The 22,534-nt window shown below is 35.2% G+C and overlaps 5 protein-coding genes across 11 annotated transcripts in view; 2 read left to right on the forward strand and 3 right to left on the reverse strand.

The window, feature by feature from the left end:
- Positions 48-3,367, reverse strand: LOC107626111. Of its 4 annotated transcripts, none has more exons than XM_021118003.1 (4): positions 3,087-3,367; positions 1,857-1,943; positions 1,221-1,249; positions 48-1,138 (listed from the first exon to the last, which is right to left on the reverse strand). In XM_021118003.1, exon 4 carries the CDS (start codon positions 1,130-1,132, stop codon positions 173-175), a length of 960 nt encoding a protein of 319 aa, XP_020973662.1. In that variant the 5' UTR covers positions 1,133-1,138; positions 1,221-1,249; positions 1,857-1,943; positions 3,087-3,367; the 3' UTR covers positions 48-172. The 4 variants fall into 4 exon arrangements, with proteins under 4 accessions (XP_020973662.1, XP_020973659.1, XP_020973664.1 ...); XM_021118000.1 differs by having other exon boundaries at positions 1,221-1,252; XM_021118005.1 differs by lacking the exon at positions 1,857-1,943.
- LOC107647093 lies at positions 11,333-12,658 on the forward strand. Its single transcript, XM_016351219.1, has one exon. The coding sequence runs from the start codon at positions 11,333-11,335 to the stop codon at positions 12,656-12,658; it is 1,326 nt and encodes a 441-aa protein (XP_016206705.1).
- Positions 12,801-13,811, reverse strand: LOC107647102 (protein MAIN-LIKE 1-like). The gene is made up of 2 exons (XM_016351229.1): positions 13,740-13,811; positions 12,801-13,220 (listed from the first exon to the last, which is right to left on the reverse strand). The coding sequence occupies exons 1-2, from the start codon at positions 13,809-13,811 to the stop codon at positions 12,801-12,803; spliced, it is 492 nt and encodes a 163-aa protein (XP_016206715.1).
- Positions 14,774-18,489, forward strand: LOC107626142 (thioredoxin-like protein HCF164, chloroplastic). Of its 2 annotated transcripts, none has more exons than XM_016328941.2 (5): positions 14,774-15,304; positions 16,076-16,350; positions 16,881-17,114; positions 17,729-17,832; positions 17,975-18,489. In XM_016328941.2, exons 2-5 carry the CDS (start codon positions 16,180-16,182, stop codon positions 18,255-18,257), a joined length of 792 nt encoding a protein of 263 aa, XP_016184427.1. In that variant the 5' UTR covers positions 14,774-15,304; positions 16,076-16,179; the 3' UTR covers positions 18,258-18,489. The 2 variants fall into 2 exon arrangements, with proteins under 2 accessions (XP_016184427.1, XP_016184434.1); XM_016328948.2 differs by having other exon boundaries at positions 16,079-16,350.
- Positions 18,812-22,534, reverse strand: part of LOC107626155 (wall-associated receptor kinase-like 14) — a 6,072-nt gene continuing 2,349 nt past the window's right edge. For 2 of the 3 annotated variants that reach the window (XM_016328972.2, XM_016328956.2), the window contains exons 3-4: positions 21,063-21,137; positions 18,812-20,329 (exon numbers count right to left, since the gene is read on the reverse strand). In XM_016328972.2, the coding sequence (XP_016184458.1) occupies positions 19,074-20,329; positions 21,063-21,137 (1,331 nt within the window). In that variant the 3' untranslated portion in view covers positions 18,812-19,073. Of the gene's footprint in view, positions 20,330-21,062; positions 21,138-21,887; positions 21,952-22,534 lie in introns of all 3 variants that reach the window. The other variant, XM_016328981.2, reaches the window with a different exon arrangement.

Raw genomic sequence — 22,534 nt, forward strand, 5'->3', positions numbered from 1 at the left:
CTACACAAAATCCTTTTTGCACAATGAAACGAGTTCTACACCTTGAGTAGAAGACAGAGGAAAATCCATATATCAATCTATTATATGTAAATGCTATCTACATTACATTCTAATTACTATCAAAAATTTTTCACTCATTGCCCAGCCACACCCTTCAGCATCACCATAAAAGCTATGCAATCTTCGTTCTCTTGCATGCACTCATGTCATCTTCATTTTCCACAGCCATACAGTTATTTAATTTATCAAGATTCCAAGAAACTCGTTTCCTTCCTTTGCAGACACGATTCATCATATTCACACCTAAATCAACACGCTTCTCTTCCTCCCCACCCACTCCACCCATCCTAAACTTCACTTTTCCTCTTCCCTGTGCCAAAACAATCCTGGTATCTTTCTCTTCTTTCCCATTAATCCCATTGATCTGTGATTCGCTTTTATTTTCTTCCAAATTACCACTGAAATGTTCTGCTCCAAGCGAATGTTCCCAGAGTTTCTCACCGAATTTCCTCTCCTTAACCGAAACCTTACGACAATTCTTGTACAACCTTTCCTCGGGAAACTCTGGCAGCCATCTTGGAATATGAAAACCTTGACCTTTTGTTTTATTAGAACATGAGGAGCTAGAATCAGTGATTGATTCTAACTTTGGAATTCCTGAGACATTTTTGTGTAGAATTGGTTTGGAAAATGGTACTTCGTTAGAGTACTTTACAAAGTTCATAATCTCTTTCAAAGCTCCAGACCTTAGTAAGTCATTCTTGTGCATCTCTGAGCCACTGGGAAACCCTTGAACAGAGTACAGATCATGAATGCCATTGATGAGGTCAAATAGATTAGCTTCAGTCCGATTGGAAGTGTTGGCGAAAGAGGCAGCTGTTCTTGCTGTTGCTTCGAGATACTTCATAGCAACATTGGTGAAGTTTTCAAGAGTACCCTGTGTAGATTTTTTATATCCAACTGACTGACAGATCTGAGCAACTGCAGTTCTGGCTATAGCAAATGAGAACTGAGATGGGGTCTCCACTAATACAACATCTTTTTCTTTTAGGTCTCTCTTCCGTTTGCTTTTAGCCCTTTGGGATAGTTTTAATTTGCTTTTTGCAGTGTTGCTGCTTTGCACAGGCTTCATGAGGAACTAATAAAGAGAGAAAAGCAATAAGAAATAGAGAACAATGAACCCTATACAAAAGCCAGGGTTTAGGATTTATTCCTGGTACCAAATATCTGCACAGAAGCTCCTTTCCTCCTGCTACACAATAGAAGTTATTACAAATCAAAATTAATCATTTCTATACAAATATTATATTTTCACAATGCATGGAAGGTTTGTAGTTTGGTATATATGCACTTAACCTATCAACAATGTAAAACAAAAGACCAATGACATTGAATGTAATATGCCAATAGCCAATAAAAGTGATGGACAAACAAAATATAGAGAGATGCGGAGAGCAATGGTTGCAGGTTTAAGGTACGCCATACTACTCTTATTCCTCACTATTCCTAATCATTTCTCATTTGTTATTCCTCACTGTTCCTCATCATTCCCATTTGTTTATAATATCACAGTTTTAAGGTACACCATACTATTTGCATTCCAACATTCATTTGAAAACAGAAAAGAAAGCTCTCAACAAATAACAGAAAACTTTTTAGTGGTGATAAAAATAAAGGTCTGCTATTGTAGAGGCATGGATGTGGGAGTTAACAAAGCTTGTTGCACCCAATAAAATGCGGCCTTGTTTCTAAGGTTAAAGAATTGAAAAAAGATGAGAAAGAAGTTTCTACTTGCAAAATCATCTTTTTTTTTTTTAAAGAGTCTTTGTTTTGCATGATTGCATCATCATTAGTACCTGTGCTATAAGTCCCTCTCTTCAATCATATACTTGAGTTTGTAACCAAGGATGAATATGATTTTGTCTAAGAATTTTGTTTCTAGGCTGAAATAATGACATTAAACACAATTCTGTAGGGTTAAGATCACAAATAGTTGCCACAGGGTAAAAGAGAACACAATAATGTTGCAAAAGATTGAAGGGATGATAGGAAATATTCAAATTTTCAAATAAAAAAAGATAAGAGACTTTGGAATATAAACATTTTGAATAAGTATAGGGAGCCAATGGCCTAAGCGTACAATGTGTACAATAGAGGTTTAGGAAGTATTAGAGATATGACCATTAGTGTTACATTGTCCTGTCAGGTTACGCTTTTGGAATGAGTGGTTTCATGATATGGTATTAGAGATGAATTGTGTACACATTGTATGCTTAGGCCATTGGCTCCCTAGCAGTACTCAAACATTTTTGTACCAATAACATTGTTTTTCTGTTATATTATTATATAATAAACCTTTGCATCCAGTGGCTTCTCTGATGTGGATCTTGCTCTTTTTTTTCCTTTTTTGCAACACAAAGAATCCGAAACTTAAATTTTATAGAAGGAAAAGTGCTAGAAAACAGAGAAACATACAAAGTCAAATGTTAAATTGCTTTAAAGAAGAAGAAAGAAAGAAAGTAATTCCACAAGAGTAGCATTATAACTTCTAAGTAGAACATCAAGAAGGGGAATTAATGAAAAAACAAATTGTAACATCTCAAATTAAAAAGGTCTCTAACCACTTACAGTGTTTGGTACCAACTTATTAAGAAACTCAAGAAGAGAGCAATCTTATGCAGTGGTTCTCTTCAGGGTTGAAGAAAAGATAACAAAGCAAACTATGAACCAATTTCCTAAGAAAAGCAGCAATAGAACATGAATATTTACTTGAATCAGTAACATCAGGCCCTAACTTGCACTGGATCATGATAATATTTACTTGCAATGCAGTTGGATTAGAAAACGTTACAGAACATAACAAGAAGATGAGAAAGACAATTCAATTGGATTAGATGTATCCAGTATTGATCATTGAGCAAATTTATCAAGGCACACAAAACAAACACAATAAGCACAGAAACAAATAGACCCAAAATGGAAAACAAACACAGCCAAATCAACTCCTAATAACACATAAACACGAACGAAAGTTCTGTCAATTATATATGGCACGGAAGACAAATATTAGAGAGGAAAAGAATTACAATGTGATTGTTGTAAAGTAATAGCGGCGACTCGGCGACCCAAGGGCTTCACTGCTGTTTGAATAAAGTACAAAATGGGGTTGCTCCGGGTGGACGGTGGTGGTGAAGCTGAGAGTGTTGCGCGGCGGAGAACACAACTTCTATGACAACAGCGGCGGCAGCAACGTCATCGGCGACGACAATACCTGCCTCTAATCCCTTCCTCTTGAGGAATTTGTGCTTATTTTGGAAGAAGAGGGACCTTTGGGGTTATGCAAAACCCAACTTTTTTTTTTTTTTTGGGGAAGAAAGAAGCTTAACACAACAAGTGAAGCGTAAGAAGACAACAATTAGGACCATCATAAAACAATAAAGAAAAAACTAATCAACGCAAAGAACATTAATATTTATTCTCTTGTCATCTCCGACATTGCCATTTTACGGAATAAATAAAAAAATAATCTTTAATTTAATTTTTAAACTTTACAAAAGTGACTCATATTAATCTCTAAGATAATTTTTAACACGCAAACATTAATAAAACATTGACCTGAACAGTTAGATACCACACTGAAACTTGTAATATGGTGCAATTTTGATTTGGCTTTCAAATAGTCCAAAATATACTAAGGACAGTTAGATATCACTTGATTTGGAAGGAAAATTTTTAATAAATATCACTTGTGAAGTTGTTTTTGGATTATTTAAGTACAAAAACCAAAATAACGTCGTTATATAGAATTATAACATATTGTGGCAATCACTTATTCACGTGAGCATTCATTTAACGTTTATGTGTCACAGGGACTAACATAAGTCATATTCGCTAAATTTTAAAACTAAATAAAGGCAATCGAAATTTTATGGATTAAATTGAGTTTCGCGTAAAAATTTAAAGATCAAATTAAATATTATCTTAATAAAAAATAAGATAACTTTGAGTAACTCTAATATTTTATTTCTTAGTAAATGAATTTTTTTTGCATTAGTTAATAAAATATTTCTCACATTATTTGAGGAGAAAAACCTCAAAACCTATTCATCATTATTATTCTGAGTAAGTGGATTATTACTATTTATTGTCAGAATTATTTAACCAAAAAAAATTATTTATTTTAGTATATTACCTTTAGAAAATTCTATAATTAATATCTCAAATAGAGTTTCTAGTTTTCTCTACTAAGAAACACAAAAATAAATTCCAAAATCATAAATTCTCGTAAACCCAAAAAAGATGTATTATGTTAGTGAAAGAAGAAAGCCAGAAAAAAAAAAGAGATTGATCAAGAAAAAATATTTGAGAATAAAAAAAATAAAATTTTCTTAAGATATATAAGCGTTGACTTTATAATTTCATTTTGCAGCTCAACTTTATTTTTATCATTAAAAAAATCTCTAATAAAATAATTAGAGAGAGACTAAACTACTAATAGAGTACAACACTCATAGAAAAGTACTTAAGAGTTCAATTTTAACTAAATGTAAAAATAGATCAAATTCTTATTTATTCTAAAAAAATTATATATTATTTGTTGAAAAGTCATCTTGTATTTTATTTTTTGAGTAAAGTTTACCCAAATTTTAAGATAATAAAACTAATAGTCCATTACTCAAATTTTTCGGTCAAGGACATGTGCATAAAGAACTGTCTCTAATCAAGTGAAAATTAATGCCCTAATTAATCTTTATGGTGAATGTGATTATTTTAAAATTTTACAAGTTTAATTCTAAATTTTTTATTTTCTTAAAGTTTTTGTGTGTTTTGGTAGTGTTTTATTTTTATTTCAGAAATAAAAATACAATAAAAATGAAATTATATAATTTTAACAGCAAAAGCAATAAAATCAGAACTCGAAAACAATAAATTTATTTTGCTATAACTAGTTGAAATTTAATTATATAACTAGTTGAAATTTAATTTGATGCTGTCATAAATCAAAACCTAAAACTCTGATACTATGAAAAGGTATCAGAAACTCTATAGATCTGAGAAGAGAAGGTAAGAATAGAAAGGAGAGAGATGAAGGCGGAGAGAAAATGTAATAAAAAAATGTGTGAGAGTTCATTAGTTCTGATTTATTACAAAAAGGGAGCTAGATCCTTATATTTATAGTAGTAACTAGGGAGAGAATTTTTTAACAAACTAACAACCCTTCTAATAGAATTGCCAGATCAGTATAAGTAACTCCCTACTAACTCAATTGAGCTAGAAACTAACTCCTAATTTTTAGCAATTCTATCAGTCAACAACGACTTCTTCTCTACTTACTCTAACATTCTCTCTTAAACTGAGCTTAGGTTATTCAATCAATCTCACTTTGGTTCTGAACCTTAGGAAAGCATCATGACTTACAGGCTTTGTTAGTGCATGAGCAATTTGATCCTATGATGGAATGTAAATTACGAATGCCTTTCTATCTACAACTCGATTTCGAACAAAATGAAGATCAATCTCAAAGTGTTTTGAGCGGTGGTGTAAAATTAAATTCTGTCTCATAAAGATTATGCTTTGATTGTCACAGAACAAGGTTGGAGATGGTCCAGCTGGAATGTGCATTTCACGAAAAATTTTTTGCAGCCATATGGTATCAGTCATGGCATCAGCAAGGACTCTAAATTCAGCCTCTGCACTTGATCTGGCTATTGCTGCTTGTTTCCTACTCGACCAGCTTATGAGATTCACTCTAAAGAATAGACAGTAGCCTGAAGTTGATCTTCTATCTACTAGGTGTAACATCCTAACTTTTTGAATCAAGTCATTTTTTTAATAACTAATTAATTAATTAAAATGGTAATGATTTAAGATTTGAATTTAAAATTTAAACATATGAAAGCATTAGTGGTAGTAAATCTCTAACCGACAGTAAACAACCTTTTAAAACATAGTTATAACTAATTCTACATTTATTAGATTTGAATGATATTTTGTTATATAAAAAGATAAGAATACTAGCTCTATTCCTTAAGTTCAGTATAAAATTAAATTCAAATTAAATTAGGTAGATAAATCGGTTACAAGTTCAGAGTAGAAAATCGCGCTCTTATCAGTCAGCCTGATATACTAACAATATTTCAAAAATATCTCAAGCTGTGGTTATTCGATTGACTTCATTTAGGATTCGTTTTAAAGCTAATTCAATTCTCTATAAATTTGTCTCTAATAGCTAATTCCAAATTCCAAATGTAAAAAAAGTTATAGGACTCACAAAGTGACGATTCAGATTGAAGATTTCACCTAAATGCCTCCTAACATAATCTGCACATACCTGAGAGCTATTTGATCCTTCCTTTCTCATTCTATTCTCTTTTTCTATACAAAAAATTCTAGTATACACAAAGTCTAGCCATGAAACAAGTCTCTCTTCACTAACAAACCGCATCTATTTGCATCGGAATACCTAACGGAACTTCACTCAAGGTAGGGGTTTTATGCTAATTTTTATGTCATATATAGATGTTAGCATTAGATGTCATGATAATGTCTCTTTCCTTCATACGCATTATGCATTATAATAAAAATCTTATGTGCATAAAGAACTGAGGAAATAATCCTTCGGTAAGGAAAGATGACCTCCAAAGACAAGATAATCGAGATGATCCTTTGATAAGGGAAGGTGATCGGCAAACTTTTGGGAACCTTCGGTAAGGGAAGGAGACTCCCATCAATTTTATATAATAAGATATCTTTGTTGATATAACTCTTTTCTTGTGTATATCTAAATAACCTTAATTGTAAATTGAACTGAGGGAATTATCCTCCGGTAAGGGAAGGTGACCCCCAAAGACAAGATATCGATATGATCCTTCGGTAAGGGAAGGTGATCGTCAAAACGTTTGGAATAAGAACTTTCGGTAAGGAAAGGGGACTCCCACCTTTTATACCGGTTTAAGCTCAATACCTTCTATAAAAGCTACAAGAAAAAGTAATGAAAAGTACAATGAAAAGTGTGATCATGATTGTTCTTCTTTTATCTTTTTTTTTTATTTATGATTATGTTTATTATTGCATTCAAAGATCCTTCTTTTTTTCAAAGTTCCTTTTTGTATGATGTATGATATTGTTTAAGATCTTTATTTCATTCAGATCTATTCTGTTTGACTTATCTATGGTAATGTTACTATTCTTCTCTTATTTATTATTTATTTTGTCTTGCTTTATGGCCTATGAGAACATCATACCAAGGTTTATGAGTTACCTTTATATGTTTTAACGCTATAGCCATTTTGTATGCATTACACATGTCATAACATAAGTAAATGAGAAGCATCTAAAAGTCACACCACTCCGACTAATCAAGACTTTTGAAAATAATAATTGAACAACATTGCATCATCACTGTTTTTATTTTAAAACTCGGAGTGGCTGGGGATGGATACGATGACACCATATAGATAAACTACTGAGAAACTTTTGTTTCTCACCCCTCTCTCCGTACCATCTTCAGAAACGATGCAGTACGAAGTAATACAGTTGAGGTGAAAAGACAGGTGTACTAGTGGGAGCAAGCCATCGAGGACGTAGATACAAAACATTAAACATTTACCTTAAGAAGAAAGAATATGCGATTGTTTTAGCCATAGTTAAACAAATTAAGAGAATTAGGATTTTTTATGTGTCTTATTTTATCCTTATTGACTGATTGCAATGTAACTATTATATTTCCTTTTTTATTTGGTATGAGTAAAGCTTGTCATTGTTGTACCTTCATAGTTTAGTACACTGATTTTTCATGTTAGTATTTTCAAATCCACTTATATTTTTCAACTAGTAACTATTCTAATAAAAACTAATTATTCAACATTTTTATCTATAAATTATTTTATATAAATATTTCACATTTGTTTTAAAAGAAAAATTTCACAAGGTTTTGAATATCAGCTATTAAATATAATCCAAATAAAGCTTAACTCAATTTAAAAGTATTAGGGTGTTACACTAGGTCTGTTACCCAATTCGAGATACAAAAGGCTAAGATTCTGAACTCCTAGATTTTATGTATTTCAAGACCAAAGTCAATTGTCCCAACCAAGTAGCGCAGTATTCTTTTTACTTCCTTCCAATGTTGTTCCATGGGAGCATGCATAAATTGAGATACCTTTTTCACTTAGAATATGATATCAGACCTAGTAATGGTGGCATATTGTAATCCACCCACTATAGACCTGTATAGAAAATGTTTGTCGAAGGCAGCACCCGAGTTGTCAAGCTTCAGAGTACCAGCCATTAATGTTGCAATGGGTTGAGAATCAAGCATCACTACAAGAAAAACGTTGAGTACCATCGAATTTACCAGTAGATTGAATTTGACGGTATAAACAGTGCCAAAAAATTTTTACAGGCGGATTATTTCGTTCGACGCTAATTGCTGGCAAAATTTGCATCAAATTTTGTAATTAATGCGACAAAAATAAGAGGTTGTTATCGTCGGAATTTTTGGATGGTAACTTTGGCACCATATTATGTTTTGTGGCGTCCAATTACCGTCAGATTATTCCGCTGGCAAATCTGACGGTATGCTTTTTTTTTTTGCACAATTACCACACAATTAGTAGTCAAATTAATTTTTTTTACAAAATTAAGGTGCAAATTTAAAATTATCATAAATCAACCAATGATTTTATTAAATATCAAGGGTCTGAATATAATAAAAAGTCAAAGAAAAAATACAATGAAATAGACATAAAATAAATTAAATCCTTAAAACTCTATGGATCTCGGTAATTGTCATCGTCGTTGTCGTCATCGTCGTCGTCTTCCCCCTACTGAAGCGGCGGACTAGGTGTTGATGTCGGTGCCCCACTAGCAGCGCTGCCTCCAACACGCATCTGGTCATTGTATACCGCCATCTGGTCTTGCAAAAGCTCTAGCCGCTCCAGTTTTTTCCGTCAGTTCTGACCTAATGGCAACGGTGTCTCTCACGCGTGCAAGAAGCTAGTTGTACCTTTGTTCAGACTGCTGAGCTTGTTGGTAAAGCTCCTATGTGAGCTTCTGCACCTTCTCCTTCAAGTCGACAACTTTCTTGGAATCGGCAGGGTTGGTGGTAGAGGCAGAGGTATATGAAGCTGCCAATGTAGAGGTGCGGAGGCCGCTAGCGAATAATGACCCATAGATGCGATTCTTGTAGGGTTTAGTGGCGGTCTCACGCCAAATTCCATCAGGATCTACGACTGAGGCATCGGAGTCGAGGGCATTCCTACTAAGATGAAATTGCTAGGTCGCAACCTCCACTCTCTGCATGTAGTCCTCTTGTGTAACGCACATTGTGATTAGGATGACAGTTAATTAGCTTTAAATCAAATACATTTTAAACTTAGAATTAATTGAAACTCACATAATGACGCGAATATTGTAGAGATGACCAAAATAAAAAATTCCCTTTCTCTTATCCCAAAAAAAAAGATGACCATATCCATTGGGTTTTGCATAACCCCATGGGCCCTTGTTCTTCCAACAACCGAAAGCAAATCCCTAAGCACAAATTCTTCAAGAGAAAGGTATTGTCTTTCTCTCTAAAATTTGCCTTCCGTGCCATATATAATTGGTAGAACAACTGTGTGTATTTATGTGCAATGGCGGATCCAAGGGGGTCTAAGGTGGCCATGGTCCCCCGTCCCCCTAATTTGTTTTATATTTAATTTAGCCCCTCTTATAAAATTTATGGATCCACCACTATTTATGTGTTATTAGGAGTTTAGTTGGCTTTGTTTCTTTTCCATTTCGGATCTATTTGTTGATGTGTTTATTGTGTTTGTTTTCTGTGTCTTCGTAAATTTTCTCAAAGATGCATACATCTAATCCGATTGAATTGTCCTTCTCATCTTTTTGTAAGTTTTGTAACCTTTTTCTAATCCAACTGTATTGCAAGTAAATATTATCATCATCCCGTGGTAGTTAGGTCTCGATGCTACTACTTCAAGTAAATATTCATGTTCTATTTGCTACTTTTTTTTCTTAGACAATGGTTCATAGGTTGCTTTGTTATCTTTTCTTCAATCCTGAAGAGAGTCACTGCATAAGATTGCTTCTTTTCTTGAGTTTCTTGTTAAGTTGATGCGAAGGTTTATTATGAAATAATATAAAGTCAGAAATACACAGTCTCTTCTTTTTTTTTTCTTTTTGTTTTGGGGTTTTAAATAGAAAGCTATATATGCTAAGATTTTGTTACTTTTTCTTTTTAGCATCTTACTTAAATAAAATGATTGGTCAACAAAATTACTAAGATGTTTTGATTCTAGTTTAGTTATATGCCAAATCTTATATAAATCGAATCAGTTAAGTTCGATTTGTCAATTTACACAATTACCTAAACTTGATTTATGCTCAAAAGCTCAAAATACATAAATTAATTTTAGCTACCTCGATTTAATAGTTCAAGAGAGAGTGTTTCTTTTGAAAATCTAAAATTTTTGATAAAAAAAACCCGAATGAGATAAATTCAATTTTAACGGACTAATTCAATATATTAAGTGTAGTATGCATAAATCGACGCAGGTTAATTCGATTCAGTTTTATATTGCTTATTTAAAGTTTGATTTTATATCATTTTAATGAAAAACAAAGAACATATTAATACATATTGGGTTGGATTGATTTAGATTGAAAAAATGATATATTTAAAATGATATATTTACACGTTTTGAACTTTTGAGCATAAATTGAATTTAATTAATTTGATTTATGTATAAATTGATAAATCGAGCTTAATCAATTTGATGTACATAGATTCAATTAAGACAAGTCAAATTAAAATAAAAACATTTGTGTAATTTTATTAGCTAATATTTTATTAAAATAAATTATCTTTTTTACTATTTTTTGTTAGAAAATTGGTAAAACCATCTTTTAAAATATTTAAAATCAATTTTATTCCAACAGTAACTTTTTTATTGTCGTTTCTGTTTCTCTTATTTATGGCCGTGTTTACTCTCTTCTTCTCACTTTAAAAAATAGAAATTATGGTTTTGAAAATTGAATTGGACTATAGGATTTAATTGATTTTCAAAAGATTTTAAATTAGTCATGTTAGTCTCTATCACTTTTATTGTTAACAGTGTCATTTTGATTTGATCTAATTTCATAAATTTATTATGTTAATAGTCAATTGGACTCTTAAAAATGTATTGTGTTGTCACTTAACGTGCCACATTAACAAATTTTAACACTATCAACAAAAAAAAAGACACAAAAACTAACATATACTAATTTAGGGGACTGGGACGAGTCGTACAACGAGCTCCCTAGGTGGGTTTTAGGAGTTCAGCTGACGATGCTTGGCACTGTAGCCGTCCTCAAGACTTGCCCTGTTCGAGTTGGGGGACAGGTTGACGAGTCTCAGGTTTATTTTCATAGGCTGTTCTGGACTTTCCCCCCTTGTATCCAGACATTCCGTCATTGCAAGCCTTTGGTGAGTATTGATGGGACCCATCTATATGGGAAGTATGGGGGAACACTGCTAGTCGCCATTGCACAGGACGGAAACTCGAACATCCTCTCCGTGGCATTTGCACTAGTCGAGGGTGAGAATGCTGAGTCATGGTCTTTCTTTCTTTCCCACCTCCGTGAGCACGTGACACCTCAGCCGGGTCTGTTAGTTATTTCAGATAGGCATAATGGCATCAAGGCAGCACTCGAGGCTCCGGATGGGGGATGGCTACCCCCAACTGCGTACCGGGCGTTCTGCATTCGACACGTTGCATCGAATTTTGCATTGACGTTCAAGGGAAAAGATGCCCGGAGGCTTCTTGTTAACGCCGCATATGCGAAGACTAAAGTGGAGTTCGACTACTGGTTTGACATTCTGCGCTCTGAGAATCCGGCAATGTGTGACTGGGCGAACCGAATCGAGTATTCGTTGTGGACACAGTACTGTGATGAGGGTCGGAGATTCGGGCACATGACGACCAATATTTCTGAATGTGTCAACTCAATCCTGAAGGGGGTAAGAAACCTCCCTGTTTGCTCGCTGGTGAAGGCCACATACGGAAGGCTAGCTGAGCTATTTGTCCGTAAGGGAAGGGAGGCCGAGGCTCAGATGGGTACTGGACAACAATTCAGTCAATACCTAGTAAAGTGTATCGAGGCCAACCTGAAGACAGCCAGGTGCTTCACGGTGACTGTTTACGACAGGGATAACTCGGAATACACCGTTGCTGAGACGACTCCGACAGGTTCATTCTCCCTTGGTACGTACAGAGTCTCATTAGGGTCTAAGACTTGTGATTGTGGATACTTCCAAGCACTTCACTTTCCCTGTCCGCACGCACTGGCATGCTGTGCTTATTCACGACTTACATGGCAGCCCTACGTCCACGAGGTCTATCGCCTGAGTTCCGTTTTCGGTGTCTATCAGATGGGATTTACACCTCCCATTCCAGAGGGTTTCTGGCCACCTTATGCAGGGCCAACCGTTATACCGGATCCGAATATGAGGCGTGCGAGGGAGGGTCGTCCTAGATCCACAAGAATCCGCACCAACATGGATGAAGCAGATCCGAACCGGCCAAAGAGATGTGGCCTCTGCAGGCAGCCAGGTCACACCAGGCGTAGTTGTCCACAAGGCGCAGGCCCCAGCGGGACTGCTGGAAATCAATAAGAGATTTGTTAATCTATTAGCACTTGTCTTCTACTTCAGTTAGCAACCATTGTGGTCCATTGTACTAAGTTGTTTCCTATTAGTAATGAAACTTGTTATTCATACCAAATATTTCTGCTGAATATGTTTTAAATGATTGAAATTAGTATCTAAAACAAACAATCTCATCATACCCAGATGGTCTAAGAGTGGGAAACCTCCAGAATATCCAAGACTGTAGTAACTGTAAAGGGCCAGCTAACTCCACCACATGTCTGTTGGCGACTCGGCACATGCACCTGTACAACCATGCAAGTGCCGCCGACCCCCAACTGTAGCGACCCATCTCCTCAAGCCGAGCAACATAAGGTAGCCATCTGATGTGTATACGATTGCCGGACTTGTCGGCAAAGAGCTGCATGCCCAATAACATCATGATATAGGCCCGGACAAAGCGCCTAACTGTCTCCTCATCAGCCCCGTCTGGACACTCTGCAAATGTCTCCTGAAACCAGGTGCAGTTGACTGCGAATTTCTGCACCTGGTTCTCGGGAGGTAAAACACCGAGCAACTCATGGAACCACTGCCAAGCAGGTCTCCCACCCTCAATCAAACGACCAACATTTTATACACAAACCGCTCACTCAAACCTAGTGCAAATACCATTAACAAAAACAGATGCATGATCACATTTATTATAAACCACTACCGTTAACCGCTAAACCGCTAAACCGCTTAGTTAAACCGCTAACACTAAAATAAACCGCTATAAAAAACCATTAATAAAACCCACTACCATACACCACCAACTCAAACCACCCCCCTAAACCGCTAACCATCACTAAAACCACTATCCAAAACAATTAACACAAACCGCTTACAAAAACCAATTTCAAATACCACTAACAAAAACCACTGGCCTAAACCGCTTGCTTAAACCGCTAACACTAAAATAAACCGCTATAAAAAACCATTAACAATAAACCATTAGCCTGCACCACTATCCTAAACCACTATCCTAAACCACTAACAGTAACATAAACCATTATCAAAAACCATTAACAAATACCGTTATCATAAAATGCTTTCATAAACCACTAACCTCGTCGTTGATCACACCGGCGATATGAGCAACTCCATCCAAACGATAAAGCCTTCCCGGATCGTCCCCCATCGACAAAAAAAGGCGCTCTGCTCTTACTCGTACGAAAGGTTGGTCGTTTTCTCTGGGATTTGGTGGGGTTAGAGAAAGAGAAACTGATTCGAATGAACTTGGTTCGAACTCCTTTTATAGCCGAAACAGTTGTAATTCGAATCAACTTGATTCGAATTACTATGGAAATCCGTTTTAACCCTAATTCGAATCAATTAGATTCGAACCTCTCTACAGTGAACTTCTCCTAGTAATTCGAATTAACTAAATTCGAAATAGGTTATCTTAATTCGAAACGTATTGCTTCGAATTACATGCTTTTTTGGATATCTATAATTCGAATCATATTGATTCGAATTACGTTCATTTGTTGCATGGAGATAATTCGAATTATATAATAATTCGTCCTGGTTGATTCAGGTATGCATTTCAGGTTTGGCTGATTTTGGTAATTTGGACCTCTCCTTGGTATATTTGGGTTTTTTGCCCTAAAAAATAAATGATCATTTAAAAACCAATTTAACCATTTAATCGAGAATCAATTCTTGGAGTGATTTAAGCTCAGTTTGAGTAAATAGCTTAATTAAACTCTTTTCTAAAAATAACTTAAACAATAAATGATTATTTTAAAAATAACTTATAAATAAATTATTTTATGTTTAGATTTTTAGTTTTAAAAGTACTTATTTTATAAAAATGTGATAAAAAATAATAATATTATGAAAGAAGTCATTTTTTTAACTTTTTTATAAACTCCTAAATAGCTTCTTAAAAAGTTACAATTTGATTTTAAAACTTATACCAAAGATTAATACTACTACTTTTTATAAATCAAAAACTCAAAAAAGTTATTTTTAAAACTATCAAACCAGAAGTTAACTATCGAACCGTGTGAACTGGTTCGTTTTCGGATTGTCCGGTATATGCCAAAACGCCGTCGTTTTATTAACAAAAAAAATTTAAAAAGCCCACGGTTCCACGCCGCTCGGTCTCTCACCCATTCATTCTCAGTTCTTACTTCTCACTTCTCAGTCTCTCACCTATCTCCCCCACACACCAGAGAATAGAGACCTAAACCGTACCACTCAACCCCACGCCCCACGGCCCCACCTTCTTCATCGCCGAGCTACTCTCTATCTGCCGGAGGGTGTCGTCGCCGTCGGCCTAGCCTCAACCGAGCCTCCACCTTCTCCTCTCGGCGTCGCTCACGTGCACAGAATCCACGGGGTCCTTTGTTTTCTCCCGTCTCTCACATCGCTCCTGTCGTCCATTTTCCCGCCGGCGCTCTTCGTTTCTCCGTCGCAGTCCTCTTCTCAGCGTAGCGGTGGTTCGTTCTCTCCTCGGAATCTCTCTGTCTTCAAGCGCTCACTCTCTCCGAGCTCACTCTCTCTCACCGCGAACGTCTCTGCTTGCGCCCAGCCGTCTTCTCCTCGCCGTCACCTTCGTTCTCTCCTCCGCGTCTCTCTCTCTCTCTTCAAGTTCTCTCTCTCCGAGCTCACTCTCTCTCACCATTGGTATGCCTCTACTGCTTCTTAGTTAATGTTAATTTTGTTCTGACTTCTGAGTTAATGTTAATTTTCTGATGTAATATTGATTGTTGATTTTGTTCTGAGTTATTGTTTTCTGAACTAGTTATTGTTCATTGTTGTTAATTTTTCTGAGTTTAGTGTGTTTTCTGAGTTAACAGGGGGTTTAAATCCTTCCTTGAAATTGTTCTCAGGGCTAGCTTAAGATTACACGCATCATGATTCTTGGGAAGTGATGCTTCACCAAGTATCTGTTTATTTTTCTTCAGATTCATTTTTTTTTTCAAAATTTGACATTGGGTTTAAGTTTATGCGTAGTTATAGGAACAGAAGTCAAACACAATGAAGATTAGGATGACTTTTCAATGTTTGTTTTCCAAATACAAAAGGACTATATGCATCATGATTCATGGGCTAGTTTAGTGTGTTTTCTGTTTTCTGAGTTAGTGTGTTTGTCATGTTTGTACTTTTTATGAACTTTTAATTATAAATTTTAGATAAGTTATTAGATGAAATTGTGAAGTATGGAATTTTATTAGTATATAAACCAGTGAATTTAAATATTTGAAATTATATATTGCATTTTTAATAATTTTATTTATATTTAATTAAATCGGTTTAACCACGGTTTGATCCTGTTGGACCATTAAATTATTGAACCAGTCACTTGATCGGTTCACTGACTGGTTAGGTTCTCTCAACCTTGGTAGAAATAGATTTTCAGTCAAATTCACCTTCCTTATACGCTACTACCACCAGTAGTAGTTGCTTGCAGGTGGTCTCTACCTCGTGCTTCCCTGCTTCCTTGGAGCCTAGTAACCTGCCAAAAGCAACAAGAGGATTTATTTTGTCTTTCTCCCTCAATGGCTTGCTTCTGCCCAAGGCCCATCAGCCTCAACAGGTTTGGACCATCCCCTCAAATCCCTCAACCTCCTCGAATCATTGCAAATCCTCAGCAACGTCTCAAGAGAACCCGGAAATTCATAACCTTAGCTTGCCAAACAAATCCAAACCTCGACGACACCTCTACAAAGGTATTCATTATTTTTACTATTATTTGTTTATCTATTTATTATTATGAACTTCAGTACACTAGGTACTCCCTGCGCAACTTTGTTTGTTGAGTTAAATACCCACAGTGATCTCTGAGATTGGTCACGTGCATTAAAATAGCATTCAGTATTCTAATCGTACCAATTACGTGCAGTATGTTAATCCTAACAGCTAAATGAATCACTTGGGCTGAAGTACTAACCATAGTTACATGGACCATATGATATTTTATCTGGAAAATATACATATGACGTTCCGGTACGCATATGATTTAGTGTATGCACGAATTGGTACGCAGTATGCTACCTAGTCGATGAATTCATGTTACTATGGTACTAACATGAAGCAGTTTTGTCAATCTCAGAAACATAATTGATATAATTGAGATTTGACTATTTTAATGTCCGCGACCAATACTAAGGTCTAGCGACCAATTTAACGCTTGCTGTTGAAACCTTTGCTATTTATCAAAAAGAAAATAATAGAATACCCTTTAAAATTTTGTTGTTAGGAAAGGTTGGTTGTTGAGCCAAGCAATAGTAAGGGAACGAGTTCCCCCAAAGATGCTGCTGCTCCTTCTTCTTCTTCTTCCCCTCCTGGCCTTCCTGAATTACCGAACAAAGATACTAACAGGAAGATAGCAATTGTTTCTATTTTAGCTGCTTGGGGTCTTTTCTTGTCTTCAAGGTTGGATTTTGGTGTTTCCTTGAAGGATCTCACTGCCCTTGCATTGCCCTATGAAGAGGTTTGATCTCCATTATAGACTATTTGTCTTCTAATTCCAGCAATAAAAAGAATAAAAGTTAAAGTTTAATTGACATCAATTTATTTCTTGAGAGATGGGTAATGACTACTAACAATGTGACACCAATCTTGTTTGAGTTATTCCTTGAAAAAATGATCATAAGTTTAATTTCTAGTTACAGTGAAGAAGGCCAATTTAGTCTCTCAATAATAGGGAGTGTTTAAGTGTGGGGAAAAATTATTTGAATTTGAAAACACTTAAATGGCTAAATGCCATGGATTTAGAGATCAATTCACTTCCCTTTTCATTTACATGATTAACACTAAGCTTGATTTATAATTCAATTCAGTTTTTATTTTAACTCGTTCCAAATGTGCACATGGGGATTCACATAAATTTTTACTTGTTTTGAACAGAACATGGATATATTATAGAGTATAGACTGAAGTCACCTATTTAACTGTCTTTTAGGAACCAAAATAGTAATTTTCTCAAGAATACATAACAAGATAAATTAGAAACTTTGTAAAAGTTTGCAGCTGCCAATGAACTTTCTGTACTCATATATATACAAACAAATTTTCTTGTATTATTTATACTTTGTTGGGTATCAGGCACTGTCCAATGGAAAGCCCACTGTAGTGGAGTTTTATGCAGATTGGTGTGAAGTATGCCGGGAATTAGCTCCAGATGTGTACAAAGTAGAGCAGCAATACAAGTAATAAGTTTTATTGATGTTGAGCACTTTTATTGTTTTGCTAGTTCGTCAGTAAAAATAGCTACATTGCGTAATTTCATAAAATTGTTCAGCTCGTAATTTTTCATGTATACCTATTATTGACTTAGAACCTTGGCATCAGGGATCAAGTGAATTTTGTTATGTTGAATGTGGATAATACCAAATGGGAGCAAGAGCTTGATGAGTTTGGTGTTGAGGGTATTCCACATTTTGCCTTCCTTGACAAAGATGGAAATGAGGAGGGGAATGTGGTAGGGAGGCTCCCAAGGAAGTACCTGCTCGAAAATGTTGACGCGCTTGCTCGTGGCGAAAATTCAGTGCCACATGCTCGTGTTATGGGACAATATTCGAGTGCTGAAGCAAGAAAGGTGCACCAAGTTGTTGATCCTAGAAGTCATGGCTAAATTTCCCTGGTAAAATACATTGTTATTGTTACTAAGAAACTGCTTCTGAAGAGGCAGTTCATTTCTCTTGTATGCTGGCATTCATGTTCATCACAAGTGTACTGTATCATGAACATAATTTCCTCAACCGAAATGCCGAATTGTTGGGGCAAATGTTTGTATCCAAGAAAACCATCTAGACTAGATATGTATATACATGATATCTCAGTCTTAACAATTATTTTAGTAGTTAGTCTATTATAGTTAGTCTTAGGATATATGAGAACAAAATTTGCTATTCTTTATATTACTTAAAAGGTACAAACTTTTAAAAAATAATAGTGATGTAAAATTCATACTAATATTGACTTAATCTGTTATTTTATAATAAATTAATTTTATTTGTCTTGTGATCCGCAAGTTAAAAGTTCAAATTAAAAGACAACGATTAAAAAAGACAATGATCAACCCACCTTAGAAGATGTGAAGTTTTTAATTCAATACCTTAGAAGCAAGTGACACGTCATTAAGACATCAGAGAAGTGTTCAAACCAACAATATAGCAAAACCGACTATCTTATCTAACAATTTTCTATTCAAGAGCAGTGAAAATACAAAGAAAGATCAAAGGGCTTGGATTTGGATATTTCTATTTTCTAATAAAGATTGCACACAATAACTATTCAAAGTTTGCTTAGTATCGGAAAATTGAAGAATTTCATTGGATATCGTTAGCACAATTCAGAGAGGAAAGGAAACCAAGATCCTAATCGAAATCACACAAAAAAAATGGGCTATATCCCACAACTGCAAAGAGAACACAACTATTAACTACTTTCACTGAACTACATTTCCCAACAAGCTATTAGTTGAGGGTGAGCTAGGTCCACTTAACCAAGCAACATGCACAGAAACAGGGGAACTCTCCCTTACCTCTTCCAATGGAACAACACTAAATGCCTCACTCTCTTGTCCCCCTCTCTCAAAATGGACACTATTCATTGATTTCTGGCTTCTGTTTCGAGGCGACGAACAGGCGGACACGGCCGGTGAAGCCATGTAGATGGTTTCTTCCATAGTCGTCCAACCGCTTCGTCTGATGTGTTCTAGCTCCTCGGCAACTTCCATCATGGTTGGCCTCATGTCGCTATGAAAAGCCAGGCATCGAAACGCAAGCTCGGCTACCTTGTGAACAGAGTAGAGAGTCCAAGCATCTCTATGTGGTTCAAGGTAGGGATCAATGATCTCATCTACCAATCCACGCCTAATCCTATCAACAGCAAGTGCAGCCAAATTAATCTCGCTACGAGCCCTTGCGAAATCAACCACTTTCATGGCAGTTATTATCTCAACAAGAACCACTCCAAAGCTATACACATCGCTTTTATCAGAAAGATGGAAATTCTGATGGTATTGAGGGTCAACATAGCCAGGTGTCCCCTGCGGCGCTGTCGAGATATGAGAGGTTTCTGTCATGCCAATCCTGGAAAGGCCAAAGTCTGCAACTTTTGATTGGAAGTTATAGTCCAAGAGTATGTTACTGGATTTGATGTCTCTGTGATAAATTGGAGGATCTATTGCAGAGTGGAGATATGCAATGGCGTTGGCGGTTTCAGTTGCAATTGTGAGCCTTACTGTCCAAGAAAGTACTCCACCCCTCTCCCTCTGCAAATGTTGTGATAGAGTTCCATTCGGCATGTACTCGTAAACAAGTATCTGTTCTCCTTCCTCTACGCAGCAGCCGAGGAGGCGGACTAAATTTGGATGACTCACCGAAGATAGTAACTTGATCTCATTCATTACTTGGTCAATACTATTGGTGTCCCTGTATTTGATCTTTTTTATAGCAACCCACTCATCATTGTGAAGGTTTCCAGCATAAACTGTACCAAAAGCCCCAGTTCCCAACCTGTTTTTGTCAGAGAAAAAATCTGTGGCTCTTTCTATTTCCTTGTAAGGGTAGAAAGGGACACTGTTGTTGCCTGCAGCTTCTTGTAATATATGCTTTGCTCGAACTTGTTTTCGCAGCCAATTGGCGCGGCGCCTGGTGAAGTAACATACCAGAGACACAGCTGCAACCAGGAAGACACCAACTGTGATCACAGAAAGAATCACGCAGAATTGGTTAAAATCTTTGATAATGAAAATATTTTTCGAAAGAGAGAGAGTGTGTGACTTTGTAAACAAGATCAGGAGAAAATTGCAATCCACTATGACTTCCAATTATTAGTGATTCCTTCTCCCTTTATTTTTTCAGTTCCTATGTTGATGCCGTGATGGTAGAAAATCCAAATTCAACTTTAGAATGGTTCTTTGTACATAATTGTTTAGAAACTCAAATTGGCATGTAGTTATATGAATCCAAGTCAATATCGCAATTATGTAATTCACTTACACCCCCGTCTAAGTGTACTTTACTACTTTAGACTGTAAATGAATAAAAGTACACATGAACAAGTTAGAATGGATGAAAGTATACATAAAATAATTGTAAATATTAAAATACACTTCAAAATTATTTTTAATAGACAAAAAAGAGGAGTGCTAGAGGGTCAGCATTTTTGTTAAATTCTGACCAACACTTAACTATCAAAAGAAAATTGAATGATTCTACACCATTAGATGTAATCTCACACCATTAAAAACATCATTGATGACTAATTGATGGCTAAAAACCACAAAATCTGCTGGTCCTAAACTTTCTCATGTACTTTAATATTTACAAATTTATATTCATTTTAAATTATTTTATGTGCATTTTTGTCTATTTACTGTTGCTTAGGTATGTTCAACATTATATATAGCAGAAGGCTAGTGAGTTTCTACCTCCACTAAGGACACCAATTTTGATTCCTTCCCCGCATCTTCCAAACTTCAATCTTGAGCCCTTGCAATAAGAAACTGATGAGAAAACAATACACAGAATTAGAAATGTGAACAAACATATTTTAAAACCTAGAGTTCACTTATTCAAGTAAATCAAGTAGTTAGAACATAGCATAGGTCACTATATGATGCGGCTGAGTTTTACACGTCTTATAGTTTTGTATTCAACGCACATTAAAAAATGTGTACATATTAATCATTATCTATCATTATATTTTATTCATATCTGAACAAAAAAGTCAGGGAGTTCATATCCCACATCTGCCACCTTATGTGCAACTGGATCTGCAGTATCTTCAAGTTCTTTGTTGATTGAGTCAAAGCATATTTTACTTGATTTTTAATTTTCGAATAACTCATGCCACAGTCAATTTGTCAACCATAATAAATAAATAAATAAAATGATAAACATGTGTCGGTGAAATGGTGAACCAGTTTATCCCTAACTTCTCCCCCATATAATTACTCATAATAAAACGAAGGGTAACATATAATTTATACTGAATTTATCTTCCAAAATTAACCTTTAATTAAAGATTAATTGTATGTATAAACTAAATCACATATAAAGATAATTTTGGTGAATGTTGTTTATCAATAATTTCTCCACTTTTGAGGCTGACTACTAATAATTAAATGAAAGTTAAAGGAAAAAGATCAAATCCATCCAACAAGACATGTGCTATACCTAATGGTGATATATAAATAATGGAAAGGAACAAAATACATGTTGACTTTTGAAGAAGTCTTTCTTTGGCAAGTTACCATTCAAAAGAAGGATCGTATTAAACAAAGAAGCAACAAGCAGTTGCTTTTGGTTCCATAATCTCTGCAAAATCCAGGGTAAGACCCCAATTAGCTTCAATTTGTTTCTAAATAAATAATCGCCGCACTGGCACACAGAAAGTAGCCATGATTATTCGGTGGTTCCATTCCACTGAAAAATAAAAAATAAAAATAAAAAAATTGAATCTTATGCTTAAGTTTTCTTTTTTATATATCAAACGTCCCACCCCTCTCTTCCTTTCAGAAAAAAAAAAAAAAAAAATCAAAGCTCGCCATTATGGAGCATATAAAGCACACACTAATTTTTATTCCCCAACCAAAACTAAAAGTTAAGAAAAAAATTTGAAAAAGAAAAATTCAAAATTGAAGTGTTCCTGCATGGTAGGCCAGAGGATAAAGCACCAACCAGTTGCCAAAAACCACCTCGTCATCATTGAAATCCATTAATCATCATTATTATTATTATTATTATTATTATTATTATTAAAAAGCCAGAATTTCGATAAAACAATTTATCAGGATGTGCGTCGCAAAATCTAATTTTTAGAATAATGAATAATGTTTATTACTTTAATTTATTTTGATAAAAATTTACATGTAATTATCTTCACATAAAATTAATAATT

Source organism: Arachis ipaensis, chromosome B01, assembly GCF_000816755.2.
Source record: "Arachis ipaensis cultivar K30076 chromosome B01, Araip1.1, whole genome shotgun sequence".
Lineage (NCBI taxonomy): Eukaryota > Viridiplantae > Streptophyta > Magnoliopsida > Fabales > Fabaceae > Arachis > Arachis ipaensis.